Genomic DNA, 27114 nt, shown 5'->3' on the forward strand with positions numbered 1-27114 from the left:
GGACGGGTCAAAATCTAGTTAACTATTAAGACATCAAAGTGGTGATCTAAGCATTTTTATAGCCTAAAGACAATTTTTATTTAAATGAACTATTTTAATAAATCCAGATACGCGAAAAGGAATAATGATTATGGAAAGCACGATCAAAAATAATTTTGCGATTTATTCTTCTAATTAAAAAAAATATTTCATAATCTTTATTTCATTAAAAATGAATTAGATAAGTTTTTAGATTGCTTAATTATTTGCTAGTTGTACAAATTAGAATCTAGTTTTATAACATAATTGAGTCTCTGGATTTATTTTGTTTTGAACAAGAAAGACAAATTGTTAGTTTTGTTTTGCTAGACTGGAAAACTAAACTATAAAATAAAAGTGAAAACAAAATAGTTTTCTTTTCTACAGAACTCATGAGATAAGATATTATATATATATATTTCTAATTCCACTTGTTATTTCTAATAAATTACTATTTAAAAAAAAAATCTGATGTTGAATAAAATGAGGAAAATGTGGAGTGGAAAAAGGTAATGCTTTTATTTTTGCATGTCACAAAAATTGCACGAAAAAAAAAGAAAAAAAAAATTCAAGTCTCCAGCTCAAGAATCCACTTCCCTAGTAATCTATCTACTCCTCAGTTTTACGTTAATTTTAAGTTGATTTTGTCGGACTTTAAGAGAAAGAGAAGAGAAAGTGGCCTATCTATCGTGGACTTTCTTCAATAGAGAGAGAGAGAGAGAGAGAGAGAGAGAGAGAGAGGATTCGTTTACTTGCTCAAAGCTCGAAGCTTTCATCTCTTTCTCGTTACTGGGCTTTGATCAGCTTTTCGAAATCCGAAGAAAAGTAACTACCTTTCGTCTCTCTGCTCGCGATAAAAATCTCATCTTTCTCAACTTGCGTTTGAGAGAGTCTTTGCTCGATTTGGATCCAGTTTAAAGTTCCCTCCTTCTGCTAGCAGTTCGATTAGGATCCGACGAGCCGTTGATCTGGACGGATCTCCGGGTCGTGCTAATTAGGGTTTATTACCACAAAAAGTTTTCTCCTTTTCTCATTTCTCTGTTGACTCTGAGCGATGGAGAAGTTCACAGACCGATGCTCGCTGCTCTAGCATTCCGAGTATGAAGATGAACATGAAGAAGTTTCTAAAAAAGCTGCGTATCGCACCTAATCAACGCGAAGACGGAGAAGGCTCGATCTCGAACCGGAGCAACAAGTCCAGCGACGCAGAGCCGTCTCCTTCAGATTCATCGAGGTCTCAGGAGAGCAAGAACAACCCCGAGTTCAAACCCTTTGCGGGGTTTTCGAATTGGTTAAGCTCTGTTGCTCAGAGGAAAGGCTCTATCCCGTCAGCTTCTTCCAATGCTAATAGTAGTAACAGAGGGGGTGATGAGACGAGCTTGGAACCTGGTGGTGGTGGTGCTCCCGTTGTGTCTGAACCTGGTGGTAAGGATCCTGAGGTTGAGGAAGAGTATCAGATACAGCTGGCTCTTGAGCTGAGTGCTAGGGAGGATCCTGAAGCTGCTCAGATTGAGGCTATTAAGCAGTTCAGTTTGGGTTCTCGTCCTCCTGCTCCTGAGAATTCTCCAGCTGAACTCATGGCGTATAGATACTGGGTAAGGCTTTTGACTTCTTTGCCAGAAATAGAAACAGTTCCAAAGTTTTCATTTTTTTCTGCTTAGAGTGATAGACTCTGTTAGATACAAGAGAAGCTAAGTTGCTTATCGGCTATAGAACTCATGGAATATTGATGTTTTTTTTTTGGCAGCATTATAACTGTCTGGGCTATGATGACAAGATCGTGGATGGTTTCTACGACCTGCGTGGAGTGATAAATGAATCTTCCTTGGAAAAGTTACCTCCCTTAGTTGATCTTCAGGGGACACTTGTCTCAGATGGTGTTACTTGGGAAGCTGTTCTAGTGGACAGAAACAAAGACTCTAACCTGTTGAGACTTGAACAGATGGCTCTTGATATTGCAGCGAAATCAAAGTCAGTGTCTTCTTCAGGCTTCATGAACAGTGAATTGGTAAAGAAGCTGGCGGTTTTAGTTGGAGATTACATGGGTGGACCAGTCGTAGACCCAGATAGCACATTAAGAGCTTGGTGGAGTCTGAGCTACAGTCTGAAAGCAACCCTCTCTAGCATGGTCTTACCCCTTGGTTCTCTAACTATTGGATTGGCTCGTCACCGCGCCTTGTTGTTCAAAGTATGTACCTTGCTCTCTCTTACTTTTGCTCTCTGTGAAAATTATTAGCATAAGAGGGAAATGCATTTTTTATTCTTGTGACCGTTGAGCTTCTTACTAGTTCGGTGCATGTTCCGTTGAAATTTTGTTTAAAAGTCCCTAGTTTGTATGACTTTATGCATATTACAGACAAAGCTTACTGCACCTCTAAAACGCAGTGTGGTGTTTTTTGTTTCTTCTTTCTTATGAGACTTTGTAGGTTTTGTGTGATAGTGTTGGTGTTCCTTGTCGAATAGTCAAAGGCCAGCAATATACCGGTTCGGATGATGTGGCAATGAACTCCATTAAGACTGATGATGGCAGGTGACGTTCATATTAAAATAAAATTCGTTATGTTTCTATATTTAACAATTTCTCTAACATGTGTAGAGGAAAATGTGTGTGTACATAAAAATGGACATTATATAGCTAACTCGCATCTATCAAAGTTAAAATCTAATACTGAGATTAGATAAAACTTTCTTGGTTTATGAAATGAAAGCATGATTGAGTTTGTTTTTTGCTGCAATTTCAATATACAGTTGCAATGTATTTTCCTAACGAATGAATATGTGAACTTCAGGGAGTACATTGTTGATCTCATGGGAGATCCAGGCACCCTCATCCCCGCTGATGCAGCTGGGCTACAAATGGACTATGACGAGTCTGTCTACTCTGCTAGTCCCAGGGACGTCGATTCATCTCATGTAGCTTCTTCCAGCAGTTGGGTTGAGACCTCATTTGAAGAGCCCGCAGAATCTTGGTCAGCAGAACATCCCTCTAGGACCAAGGGTTCCTGGGAGGAAAAGCAACATCCTGAAGGTGGAGGGGATCTCATGATCCGTGAAAATACTTTTAAAGAAGCTGTGGGAAGTCAAAAGGCTCCAGTTCAACATCTTTCCAGCAAACCTACTCATTCTTTCACTCATGCCAGATCGCCTTCTTGGACTGAAGGTGTTAGCTCTCCAGCTGGACGCAGGATGAAAGTGAAAGATGTTTCACAATATATGATCGATGCTGCCAAAGAGAATCCTCACCTAGCTCAGAAGCTTCATGACGTATTACTTGAAAGTGGAGTTGTTGCTCCTCGAAATTTGTTTTCTGAAGCTTATTCAGAGTCAATGGAGGCAACAATTGAATTCAAACCTGTAGCTGAATCCAGTGATGAGAAAGGGGGAGATTTTGGAACAATTCAACAAGGAAGAGTCCAGAGCAATCTTGGTCCTGTTAGGTTTCTGCCTCCACTCCCAAGGCCGCAATCTAAAGCAAATACTCATGATCAACGTGAACATTCAGGACCTCTGGGTCCTTTGTCTGATTCTTCACACTCTGAAACATCTACCGACTATTCCAGAAATGTTCCTGTTGCTGTAGCTGCAGCTGCTGTTGTTGCATCTTCCATGGTTGTTGCTGCCGCCAAGTCAGCAAACTCGGATTCCTCCACCTTAGAACTTTCTGTCGCAGCTGCTGCCGCAGTTGTGGCGACAGCTGCAGCAGTGGGCAGGCAGCTTGAACTAGATTCACAAAGCAATGAGGATGGTGGTTCTGGTGGGCTTTACGGGCCAAGTTCAGGAGGAGAAAGAATATCCGACAGATCTACTGGCAATGAAAGTTCAAAATCTGATGCTGCAATTGATGATGTGGCTGAATGCGAGATTTTGTGGGAGGAAGTTACTGTGGCTGAGCGTATCGGACTGGGTACTTACTTTTACTCTCTACTATATGTATTAGTGTAACTAGTTCTACAACAAATAAGTATTTTAGTTTTATCTTTCTTTATGCAGGATCATATGGAGAGGTGTATAGGGGAGATTGGCATGGAACTGTGAGTAGCTCTTTATTGGCTGACAACCTTAGAGAAATGGTAAATTTGATTTTTATTTCAATAACGTTAAAACTCTTGATTTGGTAGGCAGTGGCTGTCAAGAAGTTCATTGACCAAGATATTACCGGAGAGGCACTGGAGGAATTCAGAAGTGAGGTACAAGCTTTTTCTTCTCTGGAAATTCTAGTACCCTTTCAAGTTTCAAATCTTTATCGCTAAGTGATTGATTTTTTAACATTTCATTTGAATTTGATGCAAGGTCCGGATGATGAGAAGGCTCAGACACCCTAACATTGTTCTCTTCATGGGAGCTGTAACCCGTCCACCAAACCTCTCAATTGTTACAGAATTTCTTCCTAGGTATATGTTATGATTCTTTCACAGTTCAATTGTTTTCACGTTTATATGATTGGCATATCTTTAATGATAACTGGCCCTCTCCCATCCATTAATGAGCAGAGCTCAGACGCCTCAGTCTCTTTTTCTGTGTGTACTTTCCTTGCGTCTTTGCTTTACATCTTTTCACAAATTTGAAGGAAAAATTGCTTGTGCAGAGGTAGCTTGTATAGGTTACTCCACAGGCCTAATAACCAATTAGATGAGCGAAAGCGTCTGAGGATGGCTCTAGATGCTGTATTATTACTAATTTCACTTGCACTCCTTTTACCTCTATTTGTATCTTCTTGATTGTGTCTTACCAAAAAAGCTTCCCAACCTTTGCAGGCTCGTGGAATGAATTATTTACACAGCTGTAATCCAGTAATTGTCCATCGTGATCTTAAATCTCCAAACCTTCTAGTTGACAAAAACTGGGTTGTCAAGGTCAGTAGTCCTTTCTCTTTTCTCTCCAACAACACTTATGTTATCATATCTCTGTAATGCCCTTTACATATTTCTCAGGTGTGCGATTTTGGATTGTCTAGAATGAAACTAAGCACATACCTCTCTTCAAAGTCAACAGCAGGCACGGTAAGTTGCTAGAAGAAATTCACTACTTCATCAAACCGAGGAACAAATTTGCTTTTATCAGAAACAACTTGATCTCTTACTTGCTAGTACATTGATTCTGAGCTAGGTTTAATTTAAGTGTGTGCTCATTTCAGGCTGAGTGGATGGCTCCAGAAGTACTTAGAAATGAACCTGCGGATGAAAAGTACGTATTGTAAAGCACCTGCTTAACTGCTTTCTACTTTTTTTATACACGTGGTGTTCCCTTTTAAAAAAACAGATCCATCATGTGAAAAAAACAGGTGTGATGTGTACAGCTATGGAGTAATTCTATGGGAACTCTTTACGTTACAGCAACCATGGGGAAAGATGAACCCAATGCAAGTTGTTGGTGCGGTTGGGTTTCAACATCGACGACTAGAAATTCCTGAATCTGTGGATCCTCGAATTGCAGATATCATCAGTAAATGTTGGCAGACGTAAGTGTTAATGTCACCTTTGTTGTAGAATGGTTAGCATTTTTGTTTGCGTAATGAATTTAGCTCTGGTCTGTAATGGTTATAATCTCTTGAATTTTTGTTTGTTTGTTAGGGATCCAAGGTTAAGACCAAGTTTTGCAGAGATTATGAACTCTCTAAAGCAGCTACAGAAACCTATAATGAGTCCAAACATACAAAGAGCTATTCCCAGTTCTTCGTCAATGATCACTGATCAGGAACAATAATAGAGAGTTGAAGAAGATGACTAAATTGATGATGGTGGGATCATTCTGTGCATGTTTTGTTGTGGTGTGCTGGTTCATGTGGACTTTCCCAATGTTTTTTTTTTTTGCGTAACAAACTGTAAAAAGGAAGAATGCAGAAAAGGAAAAAGAAAAAAAAGAAAGGAAAAGAAAATTATTTTGGTAATAGTGAAACATTGAGAATTGAACTTTGAATGCTAGACTCTCATGTACAAAATTCAAAAGAATTCATCATCATTTACCTTGTTGGGAACAAACTCGTTTATTTCAATGATACTTTGACTGTTATTACAATGATAGGAAGACCTTTAAAGTGTTGGTAGACACATTTGAAAACAAAGAGAAAGAAGCCATTGGCATTTGTGGTGGGTTCAAAACTGTTGGGATAAGCTTGAAGCCCAAGAAAACCTAAGCTAGAAGATTCATCCTAATCCTACCGAGTTATAGATAAAGATACATAATAGATTTAGGAGTTATCTAAAGTGGTAGTTATAGATAAAGATACATAATAGATTTAGGAGTTATCTAAAGTTATGATATCTATTAGGATTAGGACAAGCTCAAACCTATATAAGTAGTTGTCGAGTTGTGACAAAGCTTGATAGAGTTTGAAGATTGAGAACTTGAATTGTTGAGTTATTTTTCTCAAGTTAATAAAGTGAGTTATACTTATTTGGTCATTGATCTCTAGATTTGGTATCAGAACTTGTCGAATCATGAAAGAAATCGTACCATCATCGAACAGCATGAAGGGAGGACATTCAAGCATAAAGTGTCCAATGCTTAGTGATGCAAACTACACGGTCTGGTCAATGCGGATGCAAGTGGCATTAGAAGTTCATAAGGTGTGGGAGGCTATCGATCCAGGAGAAAACACGGGAGAAAAGAACAGTTTGGCAAAGGCGCTATTGTTTCAATCAGTACCTAAGACAATGATAATACAGGTGGGAAACCTAAAGACAGCCAAAGAGATGTGGGAGGCTATAAAGACGAGACATGAAGGTGCTGATCGAGTCGAAGAAGCGCGTCTGTGTACCCTTATGAGTGAGTTTAATCGTTTAAAGATGAAGGAAGCAGATACTATCGACGGTTTTGTCGGCAAACTTGGAGAGATATCATCGAAATCTGCTGCACTTGGTGAGATCATAGAGGAAACTAAACTGGTGAAGAAGCTTCTTGATTGCTTGCCAAGGAAGAAATTCATACATATGGTGGCAGCACTTGAACAAATACTTGACTTGAAGATAGCAAATTTCGAAGAAGTAGTAGGAAGACTAAAAGCCTATGAAGAAAGGATACATGAGGATGAAGAACCGCAAGAAGATCAATCAAAGCTTATGTACGCGAACTCAGAGTCATAGGAAAATCAAGCGTATGATCAAAACAGAGGCTATAGAGGCAGAGGACGTGGTGGACGATCTCAAAACAGAGGACGTGGACGTGGACGTTACAATGGAGCAGCAGATACGTCGAGAATAACGTGTTATCGGTGTGATAAGCTTGGTCATTACGCCTCAGACTGTCCTGACCGCCTTCTCAAGTTACAGGAAGCACAAGAAAACAATAATGCAGATACATAGAATGCGGATGAGTTGATGATGCATGATGTCGTTTATCTTAATGAGAAGAATTGCAACCTTGAGAAGTACGAGACTAATAATGATAGTGATGATATCTGGTACTTGGATAATGGGGCTAGCAATCATATGACAGGAGATAGAAGATACTTCTCGAGTATAGATAATGCAATTACAGGAAAAGTACGGTTTGGTGATGATTCGAGGATTGATATTAAAGGAAAGGGAACCATAGCGTTTGTTGATATGAATGGTGAATCAAGGAAGATGATAGACGTTTACTTCATACCTGAGCTAAGGAGCAACATCATCAGCCTTGGTCAAGCCACAGAGTCTGGCTGTGACATAAGATTGAGAGGAGAAAGCTTGACTATGCATGATCAGAATGGAAAACTTCTTGTCAAAGCAAATAGGTCAAAGAACAGACTCTACAAAGTTCGGATGGGAGTCAAAGATACATCACAGCTGCATCTAAGCGAGATAAGTGAATCAAACCGTTGGCACTCGAGACTCGGACACGTTAACACAAGAACTATGAAAGCTATGATTGACAAAGGACTTGTCATAGGAGTTCCAAACATCAATGTTGCGAAAGAAATGTATCCGTCATGTTTACTTGGGAAACAAGCGAGACAGAAATTTCCTCAAGCTACATTATACAGAGCAGACAGACCACTTGAGCTCATTCATGGAGATCTGTGCGGTCCGATAACACCGAGCACTTCAGGAGGAAATAGATACATATTTGTCATTATTGATGACTTCTCTAGGTATATGTGGACAATCTTACTCAAAGAAAAGAGTGAGGCGTTTCACAAGTTCAGAAAGCTGAAAGGAATAGTGGAACAAGAGACGAAAGAGAAGGTGTGAACTTTCAGAACTGATCGAGGAGGAGAGTTCGTATCAAACGAGTTCAACAGTTTTTGTGAAGAGGAAGGCATCAATAGGCATCTCACAGCTCCATACACTCCGCAACAAAACGGAGTGGTAGAGAGGAGAAATAGAACGTTGATGGAGATGGCGAGAAGTTTGCTCAAACATATGCACATGCCTAACTATTTGTGGGGTGAAGCAATACGACACGCAACATACCTGATCAACAGGATAGCCACGAGATCTCTCAATGACCAGACACCATATGAAGCATTACGAGGAAGGAAACCAAGCATAGGTCATCTACGAATCTTTGGATGCATCTGTTACGCTAAAGTTGATAAGGTTCACCTAAGGAAACTCGATGACAGGTCGAGAATACTAGTTCATCTCGGAACAGAACCTGGAAGTAAAGCCTACAGATTACTTGATGCTGATACAAAGAAGATAGTGGTAAGCCGTGATGTTGTGTTTGACCAAACAAAAGGTCTGAACTGGAAGAAACATGATGCGAAACCTGAGAGTTATGGTGACTTTATGGTTACAATGGGGGAGTTTGGAAACCATGGGATCACAGTGGTGTCAAGTCAAGAGAACAATGAACCAGTGGAGACGCAGAAAACAGGGGAAGAAGAAGTCAAAAGAGAAAAGGATGAGACAGAAGGTACAGACACAGAGGTCTCTAACGAAAAAGAAGAGGAAAGCAGAGTACTAAGAAGAAGTGAGAGACAAACGACTAGACCAAAGTACCTTGAGGACTATGTTATGGTATGTGAAGAAGAAGGAGAGTTACTACTTCTATGTTTGAATGATGAGCCGAGGAATTTCGTTGAGGCAAGCACGTTAAAAGAGTGGATTGATGCTTGCAAGGATGAGATACAGTCGATTGAGAAGAATGAAGTGTGGTCGTTAGTTGATTTACCGCCTGGAGCTAAACCTATTGGTCTCAGATGGATCTTTAAGATCAAGCGCAACTCTGATGGGACAATCAACAAATATAAGGCACGACTAGTGGCTAAAGGGTATGTCCAACAGCAAGGGATTGACTTTGATGAAGCATTCGCCCCTGTAGCTCGGCTCGAGACTATTAGACTACTGGTTAGTATTGCAGCCACAAACGGATGGGAAGTGCACCACCTTGACGTCAAGACAGCCTTCCTGCACGGCGAGCTAAAAGAAACAGTATATGTTTCACAACCCGAAGGCTTCGAGGTGAAAGGAAGTGAGAAAAAGGTATACAAGCTTAGTAAAGCTTTATATGGATTGCGACAGGCACCAAGAGCTTGGAACAACAAGTTAAATCAGATACTACTCGAGTTCGGATTTGAGAAGTGCTCAAAAGAACATTCAGTACACAGGAAAATCGTGGAAAAAGGTTTACTTGTTGTGGCGGTTTATGTAGATGACTTGTTTGTGTGTGGAGCAAATTTAAAAAAATCATTGAAGACTTTAAGAAGGAGATGGCGTCAAAATTTGATATGAGTGACTTGGGGAAGCTAAGTTACTATCTTGGAATAGAAGTACATCAAGAGGAAGGTTACATAAGTTTGAATCAAAGGAGATATGCATTAAAGATCTTGGAAGAGAGTGGAATGGGGAACTGCAATATGGCTCATACGCCTATGGAGAATGGATTGAAGCTTTCAAAATCTAAGGTATCTCATACACACAAGGCCTGATCTCAGCTACACAGTGGGAGTTCTGAGCCGATATATGACGACTCCAAAGATGTCACATGAGGCGGCAATGAAACACTGCCTTAGGTACCTTCGTGGAACTACATCACTTGGTCTTAAGTTCACGAGATCAACACAAGGAATTCCTAAGCTCATAGGGTATAGCGACAGTAGCCACAACGTGGATGTCGACGACGGACGAAGCACTGCAGGTCACATCTTCTACTTTGGTGAAAGCTTGATTACGTGGTGTTCAAATAAGCAAGACACAGTCGCTCTCTCCTCGTGTGAGGCAGAATTTATGGCAGGAACAGAGGCTGCCAAGCAAGCTATTTGGTTACAAGAATTGCTAAGTGAAGTCACGTTCCAGCCCATCGAGAAGGTGCTCATCAGGATCGACAACCAGTCTGCAATTGCTCTCACCAGGAACCCTGTTTTCCACGGCAGAAGCAAGCATATACACCGTCGCTATCACTTTATTAGAGAGTGTATCGAGAAGGGACAAGTCGATGTTGAGCACGTTTCAAGTGAGATGCAGAAGGCTGACATTCTAACCAAAGCTCTTGGAAGAATCAAGTTCAGAGAAATGCGAAACCTCATTGGGATGCATGACATATCAAATAGAGATTTCAAGCTTAAGGGGGAGACTGTTGGGATAAGCTTGAAGCCCAAAAAAGCCTAAGCTAAAAGATTCATCCTAATCCTACCGAGTTATGGATAAAGATACATAATAGATTTAGGAGTTATCTAAAGTTATGATATCTATTAGGATTAGGACAAGCTCAAACCTATATAAGTAGTTGTCGAGTTGTGACAAAGCTTGATAGAGTTTGAAGATTGAGAACTTGAGTTGTTGAGTTATTTTTCTCAAGTTAATAAAGTGAGTTATACTTATTTGGTCTTTGATCTCTAGAAAAACCATATGATAGCAAAGGATTATGACCTGATACCACTAGGAGTATATGGTTGAGATTGAAAGAGCCATTTGCTCCTGCTTGAGTTTTGTCTCTTGTTTTATTTTATTTTTTGGTCAAAGTCTCTTGTTAAATCCTTGAAGCTGTTGTATGGGAGATAATTTATGGAGTAAATAATTTACAAAATTTACCTTGTATGGAGATGTGCATAAAATCTCAAGCTATTTAAATTTAAATTAGAAAATAATCTGGACTTATAACCTAAAACGTCAAAACTCATACATCAATTTTGTAAATAAAATATCAAAAATAGAAAAGTCGTTACATGAACATAAGAATATGGTTTCAAATGTTGGAATAAGTCGTTGACAAGAAAAAGTAACAATGGAATAAGTATTGCTTGGAGATTCAGCAGACGTGTTTTCTATGTGGTCGTGGGTATGTATCGTATAATACTGTCCGAATGTATGGTTTGCAACCACATGAAATTCAGCGCGACTCACAATTCTAAAAGACGGCTAATTTTTGTGATTAATTGATTATCATCTTCTTAATTACGAGTCTTCGATTTCTTTATTTCTTTTCATTTAAAGAGGAAAGGAACAGACAGTCTTTGCCGGCTGATAAGAAAAAGGTAAAAAAAGAAAGAGAGAAAGAATAGGTTTGGTGGGAGAGAATGGTAAAGGTAATCGATTCCCATTACCTGACCATCACCGCCATTGTCACTGTAAGTCTTCTCCTGCTGCTCGTTTCCTTCTCGTCAATCACCAGTTATCAAAGAGTATGTATGTCCTCTGATTTCGTTTCGGTGTTAGGTGGTGTATCAATTGATATTCTTCGTAATCACAGCTCTTTTCAAATTCGATCAAGTTACCGACTTCGCCGGTATGATTTGATGATCCTCATCCTCTTCTCAATTTTGAAATAATACTTCTTAATTCTCCTCCCGATTGTGATTACAAATATGTGTAGTTTTTTTTTTTTCATTTGGTTGACTATGGCTAACATGATTTGACTTCAAAACAAAAAAAATGTTGGGACAGGAAGTACAAATTTCGTGATACTTGCTGTCTTGACTCTGGTTCTCAAAGGCACTTGGCATTTTCGTCAGGTTCTTAAAACAACATCCTCTCTGTCTGAGCTTCTCTTTCTTCTAAACTCTCGCTGATTTGATTGAGTTCGATTCTATTTTTTTATTTCACAGGTAGTTTTGACTTCACTAGTAGTAGTATGGGGACTTCGTCTTGGAATGTTCCTCCTTATGAGGTTTGTAAGTTGTATACCTTACTTGATGATCATAACCACTCATCTGCTCTGCACAACCGATTCATTAGCTAGTTAATGAAGTATTCTAAATTTCTAATCCTGTTTGGTGACATTCTAAATTTGAATAGGATCCTGAAATGGGGTGAAGACCGACGCTTTGATGAGATGCGTGAAAATATGGGGAAACTAGTTGTCTTTTGGACTTTTCAGGTTAGCTTCCAACCTTTTTGACTTCTCTTCATCTTTAAAAATTATGATAGAAAAACTAGCTTAAGTTGGATGCCTGTGATCTAACAACATGTGGGTTTTGTTCTGTTTTTTTTTGTTTACCCTTGCCAGGCCGTGTGGGTTTGGACAGTTAGTTTACCAGTTACTCTTGTGAATGCAAGCAACGGTGGAAGATTGTTTCAGCCCGCAGATGTTATTGGTTGGACTATGTGGGTTGCAGGTTTCTTGGTTGAAGCTATAGCTGATCAACAGAAACTTTTATTTAAAAATTCTCAAGAAAATAAAGGAAAGTGGTGCGATGTTGGACTCTGGAAGTATTCACGCCATCCTAACTACTTTGGAGAGGTTAGTTTTAGTATTTGCTGATACTAGACTTTGATCACAGTTCACATATCGGTTCCAAAAATAGGCATTGATGGAGGGTGATTATGAGTTTCAGATGTTACTTTGGTGGGGCATATATGTGGCTTCATTGCCTGTTCTTAGAGGTGCAGAGTACCTTGTCATAGTTGGACCTATCTTTCTCACTTTGCTGCTTTTCTTCGTTAGCGGCATACCATTACTCGAGGTTCTCTCTCTCTCTTCCCTCGTCCTCCTCTTTCTAAATCACGCGGAAGAAATTAACATTCTTATTGTGTATGAATGCAGGAATCGGCGGACAAAAAGTACGGTAACTTGGGAGCTTATAGACACTATAAGAAGACAACCAGGTATCATACGAGCTCTTTTAACACCATTACTGGCCCTTGGTATGTGTAGCATAGTCAAATTGTTTACTCTTTAAATTTGGTTTTACAGTCCGCTTATTCTGTTGCCTCGAGGAGTGTACGGGTACTTACCAAAGTGGTGCAAGACAGTCTTTCTCTTTGAGTTTCCTTTGTACAGCAAGAATCTCCCTCACGAAACTACAGTCTGGTGAGTCTCCTGAATCATTTTTTTGTTTTGGGTTTGTTTTTCTTTGTAACCCTACAATGTTTGTCTTATGGTCTGATGAGCTTTTTTGCAATTTCCTTACGCGCAAGGGATAGACGAAACTCAAAAAAGAAACATTGACTGAGGAGATGAAGAGATGATCACATGTCCTGTGTTCCCTTATGATCAAACTCTGCTTTTGTATAGATTCTCTCATTATCTTCAAATATTTGTGAAACGTGATTGATACATTGATTGAGAATACAATTAAGATTCAAATCAAAGCTTAAAAAGATGTTGGAAGCAGGACAATTACATATAATTCAATAAAGTAATTTCTTTTATCGAAGAAAGCTACTGACGAAGTGAACTATTACTGAAATTCTCTAAGGAAATCACTGCACCTGATCTCAGTTCACTCGAGGAAGAATCACTTGAGTGAGAGAGTAAAATGTATAGTACCCAGAGATGAAGGCAAACCAGATACACCAAAGCCCAGATTTTTGCAGTGGGGTTCCTACGCAAGAAGACAGTTCCAGAGACGAATATAGCGTTTAGCTGCATCACTAACCATCCCAAGTGTTTCTTGCCTGACCTGATTTTATCTTGTAAAGCTGGTTTGAACTTTGACCCTGAGAGTTGCCATTCTCCTGCTTCAAGATCTTGGGACGAGGCTTCTGTTGCAGACATGCCTTTGTTCTCTTCTATAAGCCTTGATACCGCCTGGCAAAGAAATCAAAATTGGGTTGTGTCAGTGTGTGAAGAACACATATCTTTTCTTATAGGAGCAGATTGGTGGTTACCTCGATTCTAAACGATAGAGTTGCTTTCTCCGAGGAAAGCGCTTCGACCTGGTAAATTTGGTAAGAGAGTTGGAAGTTTTTTAGATTAATTTTCTCTTTATGTACAGTGGTCATATACCTGGGATTGTTTTTGAATAAGATGGTCAGTTAGCTGGTCAAGTCTTCGTTTCAGTTCCATTTCCACTTCAGTTGGTTCTTCCAGTTCTTTCCTCATCGTATTGATGTCTGCTTCCAGTTTATTTGCCTAGCGTTCCACAATGTCAAAAAAGGAAAGAACAGTGAGAGATTTTCCCAAAAGCTCTATCATAATTATATAGTGAGTTCCCAACCTTTTTCATTGAAAATTATACAGCTACATATACCAAATGGAATTAATCACTCCATATGAAACCTGAGGAGTTAGTCAATTAGGCAACTGTGGGAGCTAACCTTATCTTGTAACCACCCGATTTTATCAGTCAGCAAAGAAATCTCAGCTTCAAGCATCTGGTGTTCGAACTTATCTCCTCTAGAAGCATCTAACTACATATACGCAGACCACGATTCTCAGACCAATTAGACAATGATTTCCATGCCCAAATTCGAAAAAAAAAGAAGACTCAAGGCACCTTATTTACGAGATTTCCACTTCCTCGGATATTTGAAGTTTTTCGCTTCAGTCCTACATGATAAACACTTCTTTAGAATTTAAAAAAAAAAACTATAATAGATGAGTGTTTATCCCCAAATGACAATGAGAAGTAAAACATGGTCATTTGGAGTATAAGAAGGTTTCTATAAGAAGGAACACATTCGTAAGTATATAATCTCTCAAGGAAATAACCTATACCTTCAAGAGTAGATTCCTTAAGCTCAACTTGTTCTCGGAGTACTGCTACCTGATCTATCTGGTCACATCAGAAAAAGAAAGAGATTAGTAAGCAAATGCAGATATAGAACATAGGGCTCAAACCTTGATCCAAGAGTCCTTTGCATCAGATGATGTACATCTTTGAGTAAAAACAATCATGAACCAATTTTACCTTTCTACAATTCCAGCTTTTTAAAGCAAATCAAGACACAATATAAATTCGATAAAGTACATCTCTATACCTGAGCTTCAAGCTTCTTCTGCCCAGCAGCAAGCGATCTCGTGAGCTCAGCGTTTGCCGCCTAAAACATTCCATTTCAAATGTTATCATCTAGCTCCACTTATAAGGTAGCAAACATTAAAATTAATTTTGAACAGTCGGCAAACAATATACACATTCTGTAATACCTCTAATCCAGCCAAGCGTGAAAAAACTTCCATTCTAGTGTTGTTATGCTTCTGTTTTTCAAGGTCAGCAGCTTCAAGTGTTTCCATCATGTTTGTTTGCAACTCCGCAGCCTAATAAAATAAGACAAAAAATAGGTGTTAGCACTATCATATGCATAGTGATTTTTGCAGTTCATACCCTAGAGTACTCCTAGTGTTTTTCTACGTTGTACAAATAATGAGCATATCATTTCTTAATCTGCATCAAGTACTATCGATCAGGCTTGCATATCGTCAGTCTAAACACAAGACAAAGTCCAACGAGCAATCATAAAACTAATAAAATACATACCTCTTGTGCCTGTTGTTTAGCTCGTTCCTCAACAATTTTCTCTAAACTCTGTTTCTCACCCTCGAGTCTCGCAACCATATTCTCCCGCTCTTTGATGACCGCTACAGCTTTTGCTGCAACTTTTTCAGCGAAAATTTTCTCTCTTCTCCTCCTCCGCTCCTCCCTCTGACGCTCTCTCTCAGAGTCAGTGCTTGAATCAGACTCATAATCCGATTCAGACTCATCGCTGGACAAGGAAGAATCCTTCCTCTTTAAACCATCAGAAACATTTCTCCGCAAAATCTCTCCCCTCACTTGCTTTCCTGCACTTGGTAATGGTTCCCTAGGGAGACTCTCCTTGGCAGATTTTGTGGAGCCATCCAGGGAAGGTGGCTCAGCAATGACATCCTTCTCACTCTCCTTGTGAGTTGACTTCACAGATATGTCCTGAGAAACATTCTTAGTATCAGAAGGGCTAGTAGCACTTGGTTCCTTATCCGTCTGCTTCTGTGACTTCCCTCTTGAATCAACCACATTACCACCACTAGTCTTCTCACTCCTCTTTGCATCAGATACCGAAGGACTTTTTCCTCCATTCACTTGCCTTTTCCCATCCTTCTTCAATCCTCGAATCACAGATGTTCCACGGGGAGTACGAGGCTTAGGAGCGCTGGTGGTCCCCTGATTCGGAGGAGGAGCACTAAGAAGCTCTGTCCAGTCAGCGTCAGTGAGTGTAGGTTTCTCTTGCGTCAAAATTTTCGAAGGTGAACTTGTTGTCCTCTCTCGGGATTGATCTAGTTTCCGTAGATTTTTACCACTACTAAAGTAGCTAGGTTTTTGCTCAGTTGAGTTTCTCTGAGATCCACCACCACCAGAGTCACTACCATCATAATATGTTTTCTTCCTCAACTGATCTTTCAAAGAAACGGGACTCGAAGATTTTGAAGAGGTCTCAAACACCTCCTCATGTGTCTCAGACTTTTCATCTTTCCGAAGTGACTCTGCTGCCTGCTGATCGATCTGAAAGAAAAAGAAGAAAAAAACACATTTTTACACAATCCCACTTATACATTAATTAAGATCCATGACTTAAAGAAAGAATCTAAAGTAACATATAAACTGATAAGGGGATCCCTGGAATGAGTAACGAACAAGTGAATTCATTAACTTTTTTGAGCTAGACATTTCAATTTCCCAGATGGTGTGTAACAAACAACATTGAAAAATTCATTTTGAAGATTACTCTAAGCTTGGATCACGTGCATCTGAGATCAATTTACTTTCACAATACAGAAACCTTCCAGTGAGCACTTATCGCATTTTCCAGGAAACCAAAACATCAATCTAGGAGGAGATCTTTAACCCCCCAACGAAACAATAGGAGTGTAGAACCGTTCGAAACATGGAGATCGAAACTCAATTAGAACCCAACGTCTTCCAACTCGGATGATTCAGTCGAAATGTTTTTTTCGTTTACTATATACATACAATCGTACCTGTTGAAGAATGGTTTCGGCGGCTTTGAGCTTCGACGAGATCCAATTCGCCATTTCCTTCACTATCCTTTATTAAAAAAAGAGATAGATTTTAAAGAGCCAAACAGCAACGTTGAGTCACCTAAAGTGATCCTGAATCAGAGAAGACGGAGAAGAAGAAGAAGAATTGGATGGTTTGGTTTAGCAAACCCAGAAAGAAACTCCACACCAACCAAACCGAATTCGGTTTTAAGTTTTCCGGTTACGATTAATTTGTCTGTTGATGTGTGGGTCGGGTCTTTCTCTCGTATTTGATATTCAACTTTTGGGCTTTTGACATTTGACAGAACATTCTTAGCGTTAGCTTTTGATTTGTAAACGAGTATAGGCAAATTAAACAAAGATATAGCTATTTGGGCCAAAAACAGGCTTTATAAAAGGCCGGAGTATTCTCAGCCAAGTTTAATTTCTTTTCTTGCCATGCTATTATTTATTCTTTACTCGAAGGAGGAGTATTGGAATAGGATTCCACGTCTCTTTATAGGATTCCATCCTTTTTGGATTCAGTCTTACACAATTATATTACTACAACTTTCTATAAAAAAGACCAATACCGAAATGGCATCTAATAGGGAAAGGAAACGAAAAATAACATACACCATTATTATTGAGGTCACAAATAGTAATAAATTAACGCGTCTACCTAGTCAATTTAATTCCGCGTCTACCTAGTCAATCTAATTCCAGCATTCATTATTAGCACCCGTCTTATTTAATTCACTGAAACCAAAACTTAAGTTACCTTTTACCATTTAACAATTCGAGTGGGGGTAAACAAAGGTAAATACGACACGGAACCCCTTAATTCAAATTTCAAAATCACTAAACCAGTTTCCATTGACAATTTGTAATACGACTGTTTTGTTTTTTCAAGACGTAGAAAATCAGATTCGGTTTCTAAGCTGGTTCAAAGCATCGAGAATGCAGATGACTAGGGAATTAGAAAAGCAAATATGTTTGAAGAAAGCAACCATAATTATCTAACAAGAATAACCAAAACAACGATGGATAGAAGTTAGACTTTTCTTTTTTATCACATTTTAGAAAAGGTACCTAAAAAGCATAGTAGTAAATTATTATTCCCAGTTTTTTTAGAGAGGATCCAAATCTAGAAAACCCTAGGCCGAACCACCGTTCGCCGCCGCGGATCCGTTGTTGCTGCTGTTGTTAGCGAGGGAGGACGACGTCATCATCTTCTGAAACTCCTCGAAGTTGACATTCCCGTCGCCGTCAGCATCCACGGGGCCGATCATCCGAGCGCAGTCCTCCACGGAGCACGACATCCCCAAACGGTTAAGCACCTTGTGGAGCTCGGCGGCGGAGATGAGCCCGTTCTTGTCCTCGTCGTACAGATCGAAGGCGTCGCGGATCTCGGACGCGGAGGAGGAGGAGCGGCAGAGGGCGGAGAACTCGTCCACGTTGATGAAGCCGTCGCGATCGGTGTCGACCTCCTCCAGCACGCGGTTGAGCTCCGTCTCCGTGTAGGAAGTCCCCATGGCCTTGAAAACGCCTCCGAGCTCGGTCACCGAGATCTTCCCGTCGCCGTTGGAGTCGAACTGGTCGAAAACCTTCTTGAGCTCCTCGGGATTCGCCATGTCAACCACCGTTGGTGCTGGTGGCGTAGGTTTGGCGGTTTCGGGGTGAGCGCTTGCCATTTTTACTTTTCTGTTAGAGGTAAAAGTTAGAGAGAGAGAGAGAAAATTAGTTGGAGGCTCTGCTAGTGGATGAATGATGCTACTGAAGTTTGACCTTTTATAGAGACCTTGTTTTTCTTCTGTAGATGCTTTTCGTCTCTATCCACTAGCTACGTATTTTGGTAGCAATTGGTTAATACATTTTGAATCGAATCTTTAACGTTTTTTTAATTTCCTTTCGTAGTATAAACACCTTAACATATTGCATTATATGTATCTATCTTATTAAAACAGAAACATTTTGTTAGACCTAACATTTATTTTGTAAGTTTTTAAATTAAATACATCTTTATACTTTATAGTTAAACCTACATTAAATCACTAATGTTACTTTCTTTATACTACTATCCATATTTCCAAACAAATACTTATTTCTTTGTACTACTATCAATGTTTCCAAACAATATATTTTTATACTACTATCAATGTTTCCAGACAATACAATAATTAATCTTAGTTATTTTATATCTATCATTTTCTCTTTAGAATTTTGTAGAAACATCATAATTTCATAAATTGCAAAATAATGAGCTTTAAAATTTGGATTATAAGATTACAAATTATGAAACTATTATAATTTAAATCCAATTAGATTACATATCGGTCATCCATCAGTTCAATTGGTTAGTCTCGAGGTTTAGTGATTTTTTTTAATATGAATATTTTAAAAACCAAAATTGAATTGTCAGATCTCCGGATTAACGGGTATAATCACAATCGGGTTGAATTTAAAAACACTGATTTAAATGCAAAAATATTTTAAATACACACTCTTTAAAAATTACCAAATCACAATCGGATTGAATTTAAAAACACTGATTTAAATGCAAAAATATTTTAAATACACACTCTTTAAAAATTACCAAAATATTTGTTAAGTTATTAGTGAAATTTTTTATCGTAAAATATTCCGCGCTTCCAAAACGCGGATCAAAATCTAGTTAAACTTATTTCTCGAGTTAAGAAATGGTTCGCTAAGTTAATATTCTTTGACTACGTTTTGTTAATAGGGAGAGAAATGCGTACAAACAATTTGAGACGTTTACGTATATTTTGTCACCCCCACACCTAAATACTTTCTGCATAGAATACTAAGTAATATATTGTTTTTTTTTTGGAGTATTTTGGTACAAACTTTCCACGTGTTACGACTTACGAGGATTAAAGAACACGCCACCATACCATCCTCACGTGCCTTCATGAGATTTTCATTTGTTTAAGCATTAAGACTATATGGTTATTCTCACCAGAAGGCAAAAACCCCAGCAATTAAGTTGTTAGTATCACTGGGTTTCCACATATTACTATACTCCGTCTGTTTTTTTTTGTATACGAATCTTAAAGAAAAAAAATCAAATTATTTGAAATTTTCAATGTTTTATTAATTATTATATTAAATGATTATTTATATTCTGTAATCTATTTCATTGATTTTTAGGTAAATAATTAATAATACGTTTCTTTATTTATCACTTATCAGTCTAATAATTTCTCTTTAGAAAAAAGAAAGATAACAATACTAAATACAGGTTGACGGAAAAAATACTCAGTATTAGTCAATACGTTTTTTTGGACACAGTAGATACGTTTGTTTATGTTTATTTGGTCAGAAAACCTTTGTTTGTTTCGTAAATGCTGCATTCAAAGAAAAGTTCGAGGAAGCCCTTTTGTTGATGATTCAAAAGATGCAACGCGAGTCGTGACGGGGAAATGTGTCTCAATCCAACGCGGTGAACGCGTCAGGTACACACGCTCCTTTACGCGGCATGATACTTAATACAGGGGGGGGGGGCACTTGCCCTTTTTAAACATACAAGAGTCTTGTAAATTACAAATTCATCTAAAACTTTAGCTGTATTTCACATTCAACCCTCGGCAAATATCAAATCCCTTATCTAATCAAACCAGACGGTTAAACCATGATTAACTTCAGTCTCTTAATTGAAGTTTTTAGCTTCAGTTAATAGACGGTTCTTAATTTTTTTTTAGATTTTAACTAAGAAAAACTGAGAACTGTTAAAAACCGCGACTAAAAAATCATGGTTAATCATGCTTTTAAACACTTTCAACGCTAGATTTGTCGCTAGAATGTAAGGAAATGATTATATAACTATTTAAAAAATAAAAATATATAAAATACATGAGAGAGAACAGAAAGGAACCTTCCAGTCATTTTTAGGGATTAGCTATTAGAAACTGGTAGAAATATCACAAATCAATCATTTTTCAAAATTACCATCAGTCAAAAAAATATATTAATAGTTAAATTTAAAATTTAGTGGTTATTGTTTAGGATTTAATATAAATGAATTATGATTAGTTTTATAAATAGTCTGTAAATATTTTAAAATTTTAGTTTAGTATTATTTTAACAAAAAATTAGAGTATTTGTGAAAATAATCATCCATTAATGATAAATTTTAAAATAGTATCAAATTTGTGGTATAATTGAAACTTTCTCAATCCACTATCATTATTTGTCAATATTTAATTGGTGTAACTTAAAAACAAAATGAAAAGTTAATTATTAAATAAAAACATATTAAATTAAAAAGATACTGGAGGTTGCTCTTTGGTTCGTGTCTCAGTCTTGTTATTTGGAAATGACTGGTTGCTTTATGTCACCAAAGATGTGAGACATATACACGTAATTTAGGGTTGAGTAAGAATTATCGATCTCAGTAATATCATCCTATAATTTAGTATGAACTTGCATATGTATATATTGGCAATAAGATAAGAGGAAAAATCAAATAGTTCCCCTTTTTGTTTTGGTTGGTTCAGAAAAAATATTAGGCCTGCTAGTATGATTATAATATCAAAGTCTGGGTGTATAGAGTTATCAAAAAAAAAGTCTGGGTGTATATTTAGACTTCAATCGATTTTAGTATGTTGTAGAAGATGTAGTTGTTATTGAAAGGGCCTGATAGAAAATTAGGCCCATTGCTATTTCTGGAAGACGGCCTTCTGTGCATTACACTGAGCCGGCCCTGGACTTTCTTTGATTGCTTTTCACAAGGGGATCTAAATGGAAAACTGTTATTATTTAAGAAGAGTTGATCCAATCAAGAACAAATGCATTATTAGTTTGATACTGATCTTGTTATAGGATTTTGCATTTCATGAGTGTTACAATTGTAGAGACATAATAAACTCCAAAGATTCAGAACTACATAACACATGCTAATAGAGAAATGCTTAACTCTTAACAATTGTGATCTTAACGGCGATGGTGAGGGCAAAAGGTGACAATGTAGTTAGCCTTGGAACAAGTTGCGATGCTGGTTGGGTCGTCGTAAGCATAAGAGTAAGCTTTAGGGCAAGCGACCTTGAAGATTCTGGAATAAGACGTTGGCTTGCAGGTGAGTGGGTTACCGAACGTGCCGGTACAACAGTACTGCGGTGAATTGAAGGCAGAGCAAGCGCTTTTACAGGCTAACACCCGTTTCCCGTTGCGTGACCGGACTTGTAACCCAACCGGGCACATCCGGTTTAGATCGCTTACACAACCGGCGTAGCTACACTGACCTCTACCTTTCACCGGCATTATCGACATCGCGAGGTTATAACTGTCCAGAAAACATACTTTAGTTAGATCTGTAATAAAAAAAAAAGAGAAGTGAAGTTGATGTAATGTTAGAAGTTTACAGACCCGTCGACGAGGCTGACGTCATAGAAGTCAAGCTGTTGGCCTAGAGTGATTTCCGCGAGAGTGGCCGGAGGTGAACCGCCGGATCCGTTGCAGGTGAGAGAACCGCCGCAATCACCGGTGGCGCAGCGACCACGGCCAGATCTGTCGAATGTGCAGCCGTGACGACCCCAGAAGCGGCCGGACCAAAGCGGTGGGAGCTGAAGGGTGTAGGCTTTGTTAGACGGTAGCTTAAATCCACCGTCGGCGAGTATGTTTTGGCCGGCGCTGGGCTGGATCCCTGGCCACACTGGGTATCTGCATTTGTTGAAGAATACTACCGTTGAAGCTGGTCACAAGTCACAACGAAGAACAAAGCAACATGTGGTTAGAAAAGCTGCAACTAAAATATTTACAAACCTAATAAACGTGCTTATTCAGTATTTTAAACTAAAAAGCTATAAAAAATCTAAACCAGATTTAAAAAAAAAAAATTAGGTAGATCTCTAGGTGGAAATGTAAGAGACTATAGTAAAACCTGAAGCGTGAGACAGAAGAAGAAAGAAAGCAAAGTTGAAGAGGATTGGTGAAGCCATTGATGGAGCTCCACTGAGAAAGAGTGAGACTGAATCAACTTCCTCCTTCTCAGTGCCTTTTATGGAATTTAAGGGAAAAAGTTGGCTATGGATAAGTATTTTTGGAATGTAATAATGAAATAGTTACCACATGTCTCGAGACTGTCAGACCAGTTAGTGCGTGATAGCTTTTTCTCTTTTCACAGTCAAAATAATGTAACTGTCCTTTCACCAGCAGTTTTGTTATCAAGTGACACTGTGTTATTACCATTCTTTGTGTAGAATTCGGAATATTAATTAACTATCGAATTAACTAAAACCATTCTAGTTCTGTCTCACTATACAAAAAGTCATCCCTACGAAAACAGAGCTCTAACGTAAGCATCATTCACAAACGAAAAAACGTAAAATGTATGTAATGAGTTTTGCAGCATTCATTACTATTTTAATGAAAATGTGTAGCATACTCCTAATTACTACGCTCATCTTGTGGATGTGCTTAGTCGTCGATACTTAAATCAGGTGCACTGCCTCCCAATCTCCCATGGCTTCCTTTATCCGATAGATTCTCTTCTTGGAATGCTTGTTGTTCTTCACGCTCTTCAATATAAATCGTTCACATACATACTGTATTTAATTATATTTTTACATGCACAACAGTTTTGGAGACGTAAAACATTTGCGTGTACTTCGATTATTCGTAAGTAATTTTCTCCGCTTATAAGTTAAGGATTTTTTATAATTACATTTTCTTCTAGTTAAAAATGTTAATGTAAGTTACAAAAAATGTTAGTGTAAAGGCAAAGCATAACTTGACCCCGCTAGTCCAAATTCAAAAAACAAGATACCTTTTTCAAATCTTAAGGTCAAGGCACATAATAACACCACCCAAAATGAGAAAAAAAGTTAAAGAGCAAGTCAGGTTCACTGGCCTTGTAATTTGGTTAATATAACGTAATAGGCCACATCTATCAGAGATATTGGCCCAACAAGATAACGCTGCAAAGAAGAAAAAAAGCTGAAAGATTCTACCATTACAAAGTATCACAAATTTTTAAACTGTACAATAAAAACCAAAATACGATGGTTCTCTGCTATTGCAATGAAGAAGACGATGATCACCTTATCACCGTGGGAACGCAGCCAGGTGTTGTGCAACGTCAGCATCAAGAGGTTGTGCCACATCTCCTCCCACTGGATCAGGGACAACGACTTGTCTTCGTTGTCTCTCTCGTAGATAGAGAATCGTAATAAGGCAGACAAAAAGTGTGAGGATTGTCGCGTTACCTTCGTCAAACACCACATTCTCAACCCAAGTCTCTACCTTTGGATACACTTCTGGTAAAGAGTCCACAACTCTCACCTATCATTTAAAAAAAGAACGGACTTCCTCATTTGTCATTTTCGTTCTTATTGATTTAAGAATTGAGAAACAACCGGGTTTTTGAGTTTACCAGGAAGGTATCAGCATAGTTTCTACGTAGCCATAAGCTGGCGAGAGCAAGTGTGACTGGCAATTTAGCTGCTGCATCGCTCTGAAGTGCCTGATCGTAGTAACGTTTTGCTAGATGCAGATCAAAGGGAAGCCCTTGTCCATGCTCATGCATGTATCCTAAGTTGAACATTGCTTGCGCATTGGACTGTGATTTAGCATGCATGTATGCCTCAGCCGCACGCACATAATCTCTCTCGGTTCCCTAAGAGATCCAAGAATGAGCACAGAGAGAAAGAGGAATCAGGAGAAACATCTTTATAAGTTGTAAACATCTCCTAACGTGTGGTCTCATGATTTAATTTCAAATAGAAGGAAGACTAACCCGGCCATAGTAATATGCATCTCCAATAAGGAGAGCAGCATGCTCATTGCCTTGTTCAGAGGCACGCCACCACAAAGAATGTGCTCTCTCATGTCTCTCCTTGTCTGTGCAAAATCCAGATGCTCCCATGCACATGCTTCTTTCACCGTATTTATCGAGGATCCATGCAGCATTACTTTGTGCTACTTCATAACCCATCTCTGCCATTCTTGAGTATAAGATTAAAGCCTTACCCACATCACCTTTCAGGTAAGCTTCAAGTGCCCATCTAGAGAGAGAACTCCATGGTCCTCTTTCGGCTACTAACTTATAGAAAGAAGTGGCCTGTAACCAAAATGCAAGGAAAGTTAACAAACAATTAAACACACAAAGTCCACAACAATATGTGCCCAAAAGTGTTCAAAGACATACGCCCTGGTGGAGACAGGCACATTATACTTTGATGTCTTAATGAATATACGTTATAGCTAATCATCACAAACATTCCCTTACCTCCACAATAAAAGCATTGAAATATGGCTAACGTTCTGAAGTTTATAACAGCAGGCAGCCATGGTTTTTAAAGAGTTTCATTCCCCTTAAACTATATTGACTTAAGAATCATTGCATATAGCGTCCGAGGGTTAGGCAGAGAAAAGTCTCAGAAATTTTAAAGTATATTACCATTTCCAGGTTCTTCTTAAGCCCAACTCCAGTATGGAACATCTTGGCGAGTTGATAAAAAGCCTTTGGTTGACCAGCATTTGCAGCAACAAAGAAGTACTTTGTTGCCTGCCTCACATCCCTTTTGACTCCTATGCCTTTAAGATACAGAACCCCAAGGTTATAATGCCCACTGGGGTCTTCATTGTCAACAGCCTTTTCAAAATATTCTCTTGCCTGCATTTGAAACCCATACAACAATGGAATGTTAGACTAATCAAATTCTTTTATCTGCTAAGCTAAACCTCTAGTCAGATAAAAGAGTAAATCCTAGGAAGTGTGAGACCAACCTTGGTGTAGTTTTTCTTCTCTACTCCATAGCCTTTAACATACAAGTAACCAATCCCATTAAACGCTGAATAGAGACCTTCTTTCGCCGCAAGTGTAAGCCACTCAAGCGCCTTGGTATAGTTTCTCTCAACACCAGCTCCTCGTGCATATATCTCCCCAAGAAGCTCCATAGACCTCGGCTCTCCTTTCTCCACCGCCTTCGAAAACCAGTGCAACGCCTTGGTGTGATCACGCCTCAACCCTCGAAGACCAAAGTAGTAGAACAGTCCAATCTTGTACATGGCCGCAGCATTGCCTTTCTGCGCCTGATACTCCAATATCTGAAAATCCTCATCCTCCTCCCCTCGTGATTTCCTTAAAGCGCCTTTGTTCTCTTCAGTCCCGCTATGAATCCTAGTCGGTTCCACCACGGGAGAGTCCTTTGAGATCAGAAAGCTGTTCACAGCTGTCTCTGCTAGCTCAGCGTATAGTTTCACAGCTTTATCATGCATCTGCAACACAAGGGAGGTGAATCAATAACAAACAACAAAATATCTTTCATTAAACTCTAACTGTAATTAACTTATACAATTAACTCTAACTGTAATTAACTTATACAATTAACTCTAATTAGTAATCTTTTTTTTATTAGCTTACATCTTGTCGAAGATAGGTGAAGGCAAGAGCCATCTTGGACTGCATGTTCCCACCTTCAGCTGCGAAGCTATGGTGAAGGAAGGACTTGCTTTTGCTCTTCTCCCTCATCATCCCGTTCCCGTAGACGAACCCCATCAGCGACTGCGAGTGCGGATCTCCGGACGAGGAAGCCGCCTCTATCTCCTCCACCGCCTCCTCCATCAGCCTGTCGTTCCCCTCGCTCGCCGCCGAGAGAATCTTGTGGAGGCCGGAGTAGTACTGCGGCGACGCGGATTCGACGGTGGAGTCGTCGTCCGGCTCGAACATCCGTCGCCACGAGCCGGGGTCGAGCTCCTCCTCGGATTTGGGCTCGGATTCGCCGAATTCGTCGAAGTCGGAGGAGTCTCCGACTCCGGGATCGTCTCCGCCGCTGTTGAGATCGTCGTTGGAGAGGACGAGGACGACGGGGCGAGCGTGGACGCTGAGATCGATGTAACAGAGTACAATTATAGAGAGGAAAACGATTACGTGGCCTGAGATTCTCATTCTACCTGTTCCTTCACTTTCTTCGTCGTCGTCGTAGCTTCTCAGTGATCAGATCGAGTTTCAGAAGGATGATGATGACTCGGGAGAGAAAGAGAGAAGATGAAAGGGGTATTTACGTAATTACATCCAGTCAAAAACTGCCACGTCGAATAATT

At 39.1% G+C, this 27114-nt stretch overlaps 6 protein-coding genes across 8 annotated transcripts; 2 read left to right on the forward strand and 4 right to left on the reverse strand.

Moving 5' to 3' along the window:
- Nucleotides 1-567: 567 nt before the first annotated feature.
- LOC108809263 (probable serine/threonine-protein kinase SIS8) lies at nt 568-6004 on the forward strand. Of its 2 annotated transcripts, XM_018581411.2 has the most exons (13): nt 574-1613; nt 1766-2206; nt 2445-2548; nt 2808-3922; nt 4009-4049; nt 4137-4205; nt 4309-4409; nt 4604-4682; nt 4773-4871; nt 4950-5018; nt 5153-5202; nt 5300-5476; nt 5589-6004. In XM_018581411.2, exons 1-13 carry the CDS (start codon nt 1119-1121, stop codon nt 5719-5721), a joined length of 2973 nt encoding a protein of 990 aa, XP_018436913.2. In that variant the 5' UTR covers nt 574-1118; the 3' UTR covers nt 5722-6004. The 2 variants fall into 2 exon arrangements, 1 of the variants encoding a protein (XP_018436913.2); XR_008945134.1 differs by lacking the exons at nt 4604-4682; nt 5153-5202; nt 5300-5476; nt 5589-6004 and having other exon boundaries at nt 568-1613.
- A 5249-nt stretch (nt 6005-11253) lies between these two features.
- Nucleotides 11254-13529, forward strand: LOC108805802 (uncharacterized). Of its 2 annotated transcripts, none has more exons than XM_057008946.1 (10): nt 11254-11506; nt 11595-11664; nt 11823-11890; nt 11984-12045; nt 12174-12255; nt 12385-12618; nt 12713-12841; nt 12922-12983; nt 13072-13188; nt 13296-13529. In XM_057008946.1, the coding sequence occupies exons 1-10, from the start codon at nt 11456-11458 to the stop codon at nt 13324-13326; spliced, it is 906 nt and encodes a 301-aa protein (XP_056864926.1). In that variant the 5' UTR covers nt 11254-11455; the 3' UTR covers nt 13327-13529. The 2 variants fall into 2 exon arrangements, with proteins under 2 accessions (XP_056864926.1, XP_056864932.1); XM_057008952.1 differs by having other exon boundaries at nt 11256-11506; nt 13302-13529.
- Nucleotides 13413-17875, reverse strand: LOC108805793 (golgin candidate 2). Its single transcript, XM_018577740.2, has 10 exons — nt 17053-17875; nt 15578-16576; nt 15247-15357; nt 15081-15140; nt 14818-14875; nt 14597-14649; nt 14418-14510; nt 14107-14232; nt 13989-14036; nt 13413-13908 (listed from the first exon to the last, which is right to left on the reverse strand). The coding sequence occupies exons 1-10, from the start codon at nt 17104-17106 to the stop codon at nt 13540-13542; spliced, it is 1971 nt and encodes a 656-aa protein (XP_018433242.1). The 5' UTR covers nt 17107-17875; the 3' UTR covers nt 13413-13539.
- Nucleotides 17876-18030: 155 nt separating this feature from the next.
- Nucleotides 18031-18822, reverse strand: LOC108805815 (probable calcium-binding protein CML27). Its single transcript, XM_018577772.2, has one exon. The coding sequence runs from the start codon at nt 18744-18746 to the stop codon at nt 18210-18212; it is 537 nt and encodes a 178-aa protein (XP_018433274.2). The 5' UTR covers nt 18747-18822; the 3' UTR covers nt 18031-18209.
- A 3065-nt stretch (nt 18823-21887) lies between these two features.
- LOC108805930 (thaumatin-like protein) lies at nt 21888-23112 on the reverse strand. Its single transcript, XM_018577925.2, has 3 exons — nt 22952-23112; nt 22438-22762; nt 21888-22354 (listed from the first exon to the last, which is right to left on the reverse strand). The coding sequence occupies exons 1-3, from the start codon at nt 23007-23009 to the stop codon at nt 22006-22008; spliced, it is 732 nt and encodes a 243-aa protein (XP_018433427.2). The 5' UTR covers nt 23010-23112; the 3' UTR covers nt 21888-22005.
- A 781-nt stretch (nt 23113-23893) lies between these two features.
- On the reverse strand, nt 23894-27045 carry LOC108805920 (ERAD-associated E3 ubiquitin-protein ligase component HRD3A). The gene is made up of 6 exons (XM_057008970.1): nt 26435-27045; nt 25798-26289; nt 25469-25684; nt 24806-25129; nt 24443-24685; nt 23894-24351 (listed from the first exon to the last, which is right to left on the reverse strand). The coding sequence occupies exons 1-6, from the start codon at nt 26957-26959 to the stop codon at nt 24115-24117; spliced, it is 2037 nt and encodes a 678-aa protein (XP_056864950.1). The 5' UTR covers nt 26960-27045; the 3' UTR covers nt 23894-24114.
- Nucleotides 27046-27114: the final 69 nt, after the last annotated feature.

This window comes from Raphanus sativus, chromosome 1 (genome assembly GCF_000801105.2).
Source record: "Raphanus sativus cultivar WK10039 chromosome 1, ASM80110v3, whole genome shotgun sequence".
Taxonomy (NCBI): domain Eukaryota; kingdom Viridiplantae; phylum Streptophyta; class Magnoliopsida; order Brassicales; family Brassicaceae; genus Raphanus; species Raphanus sativus.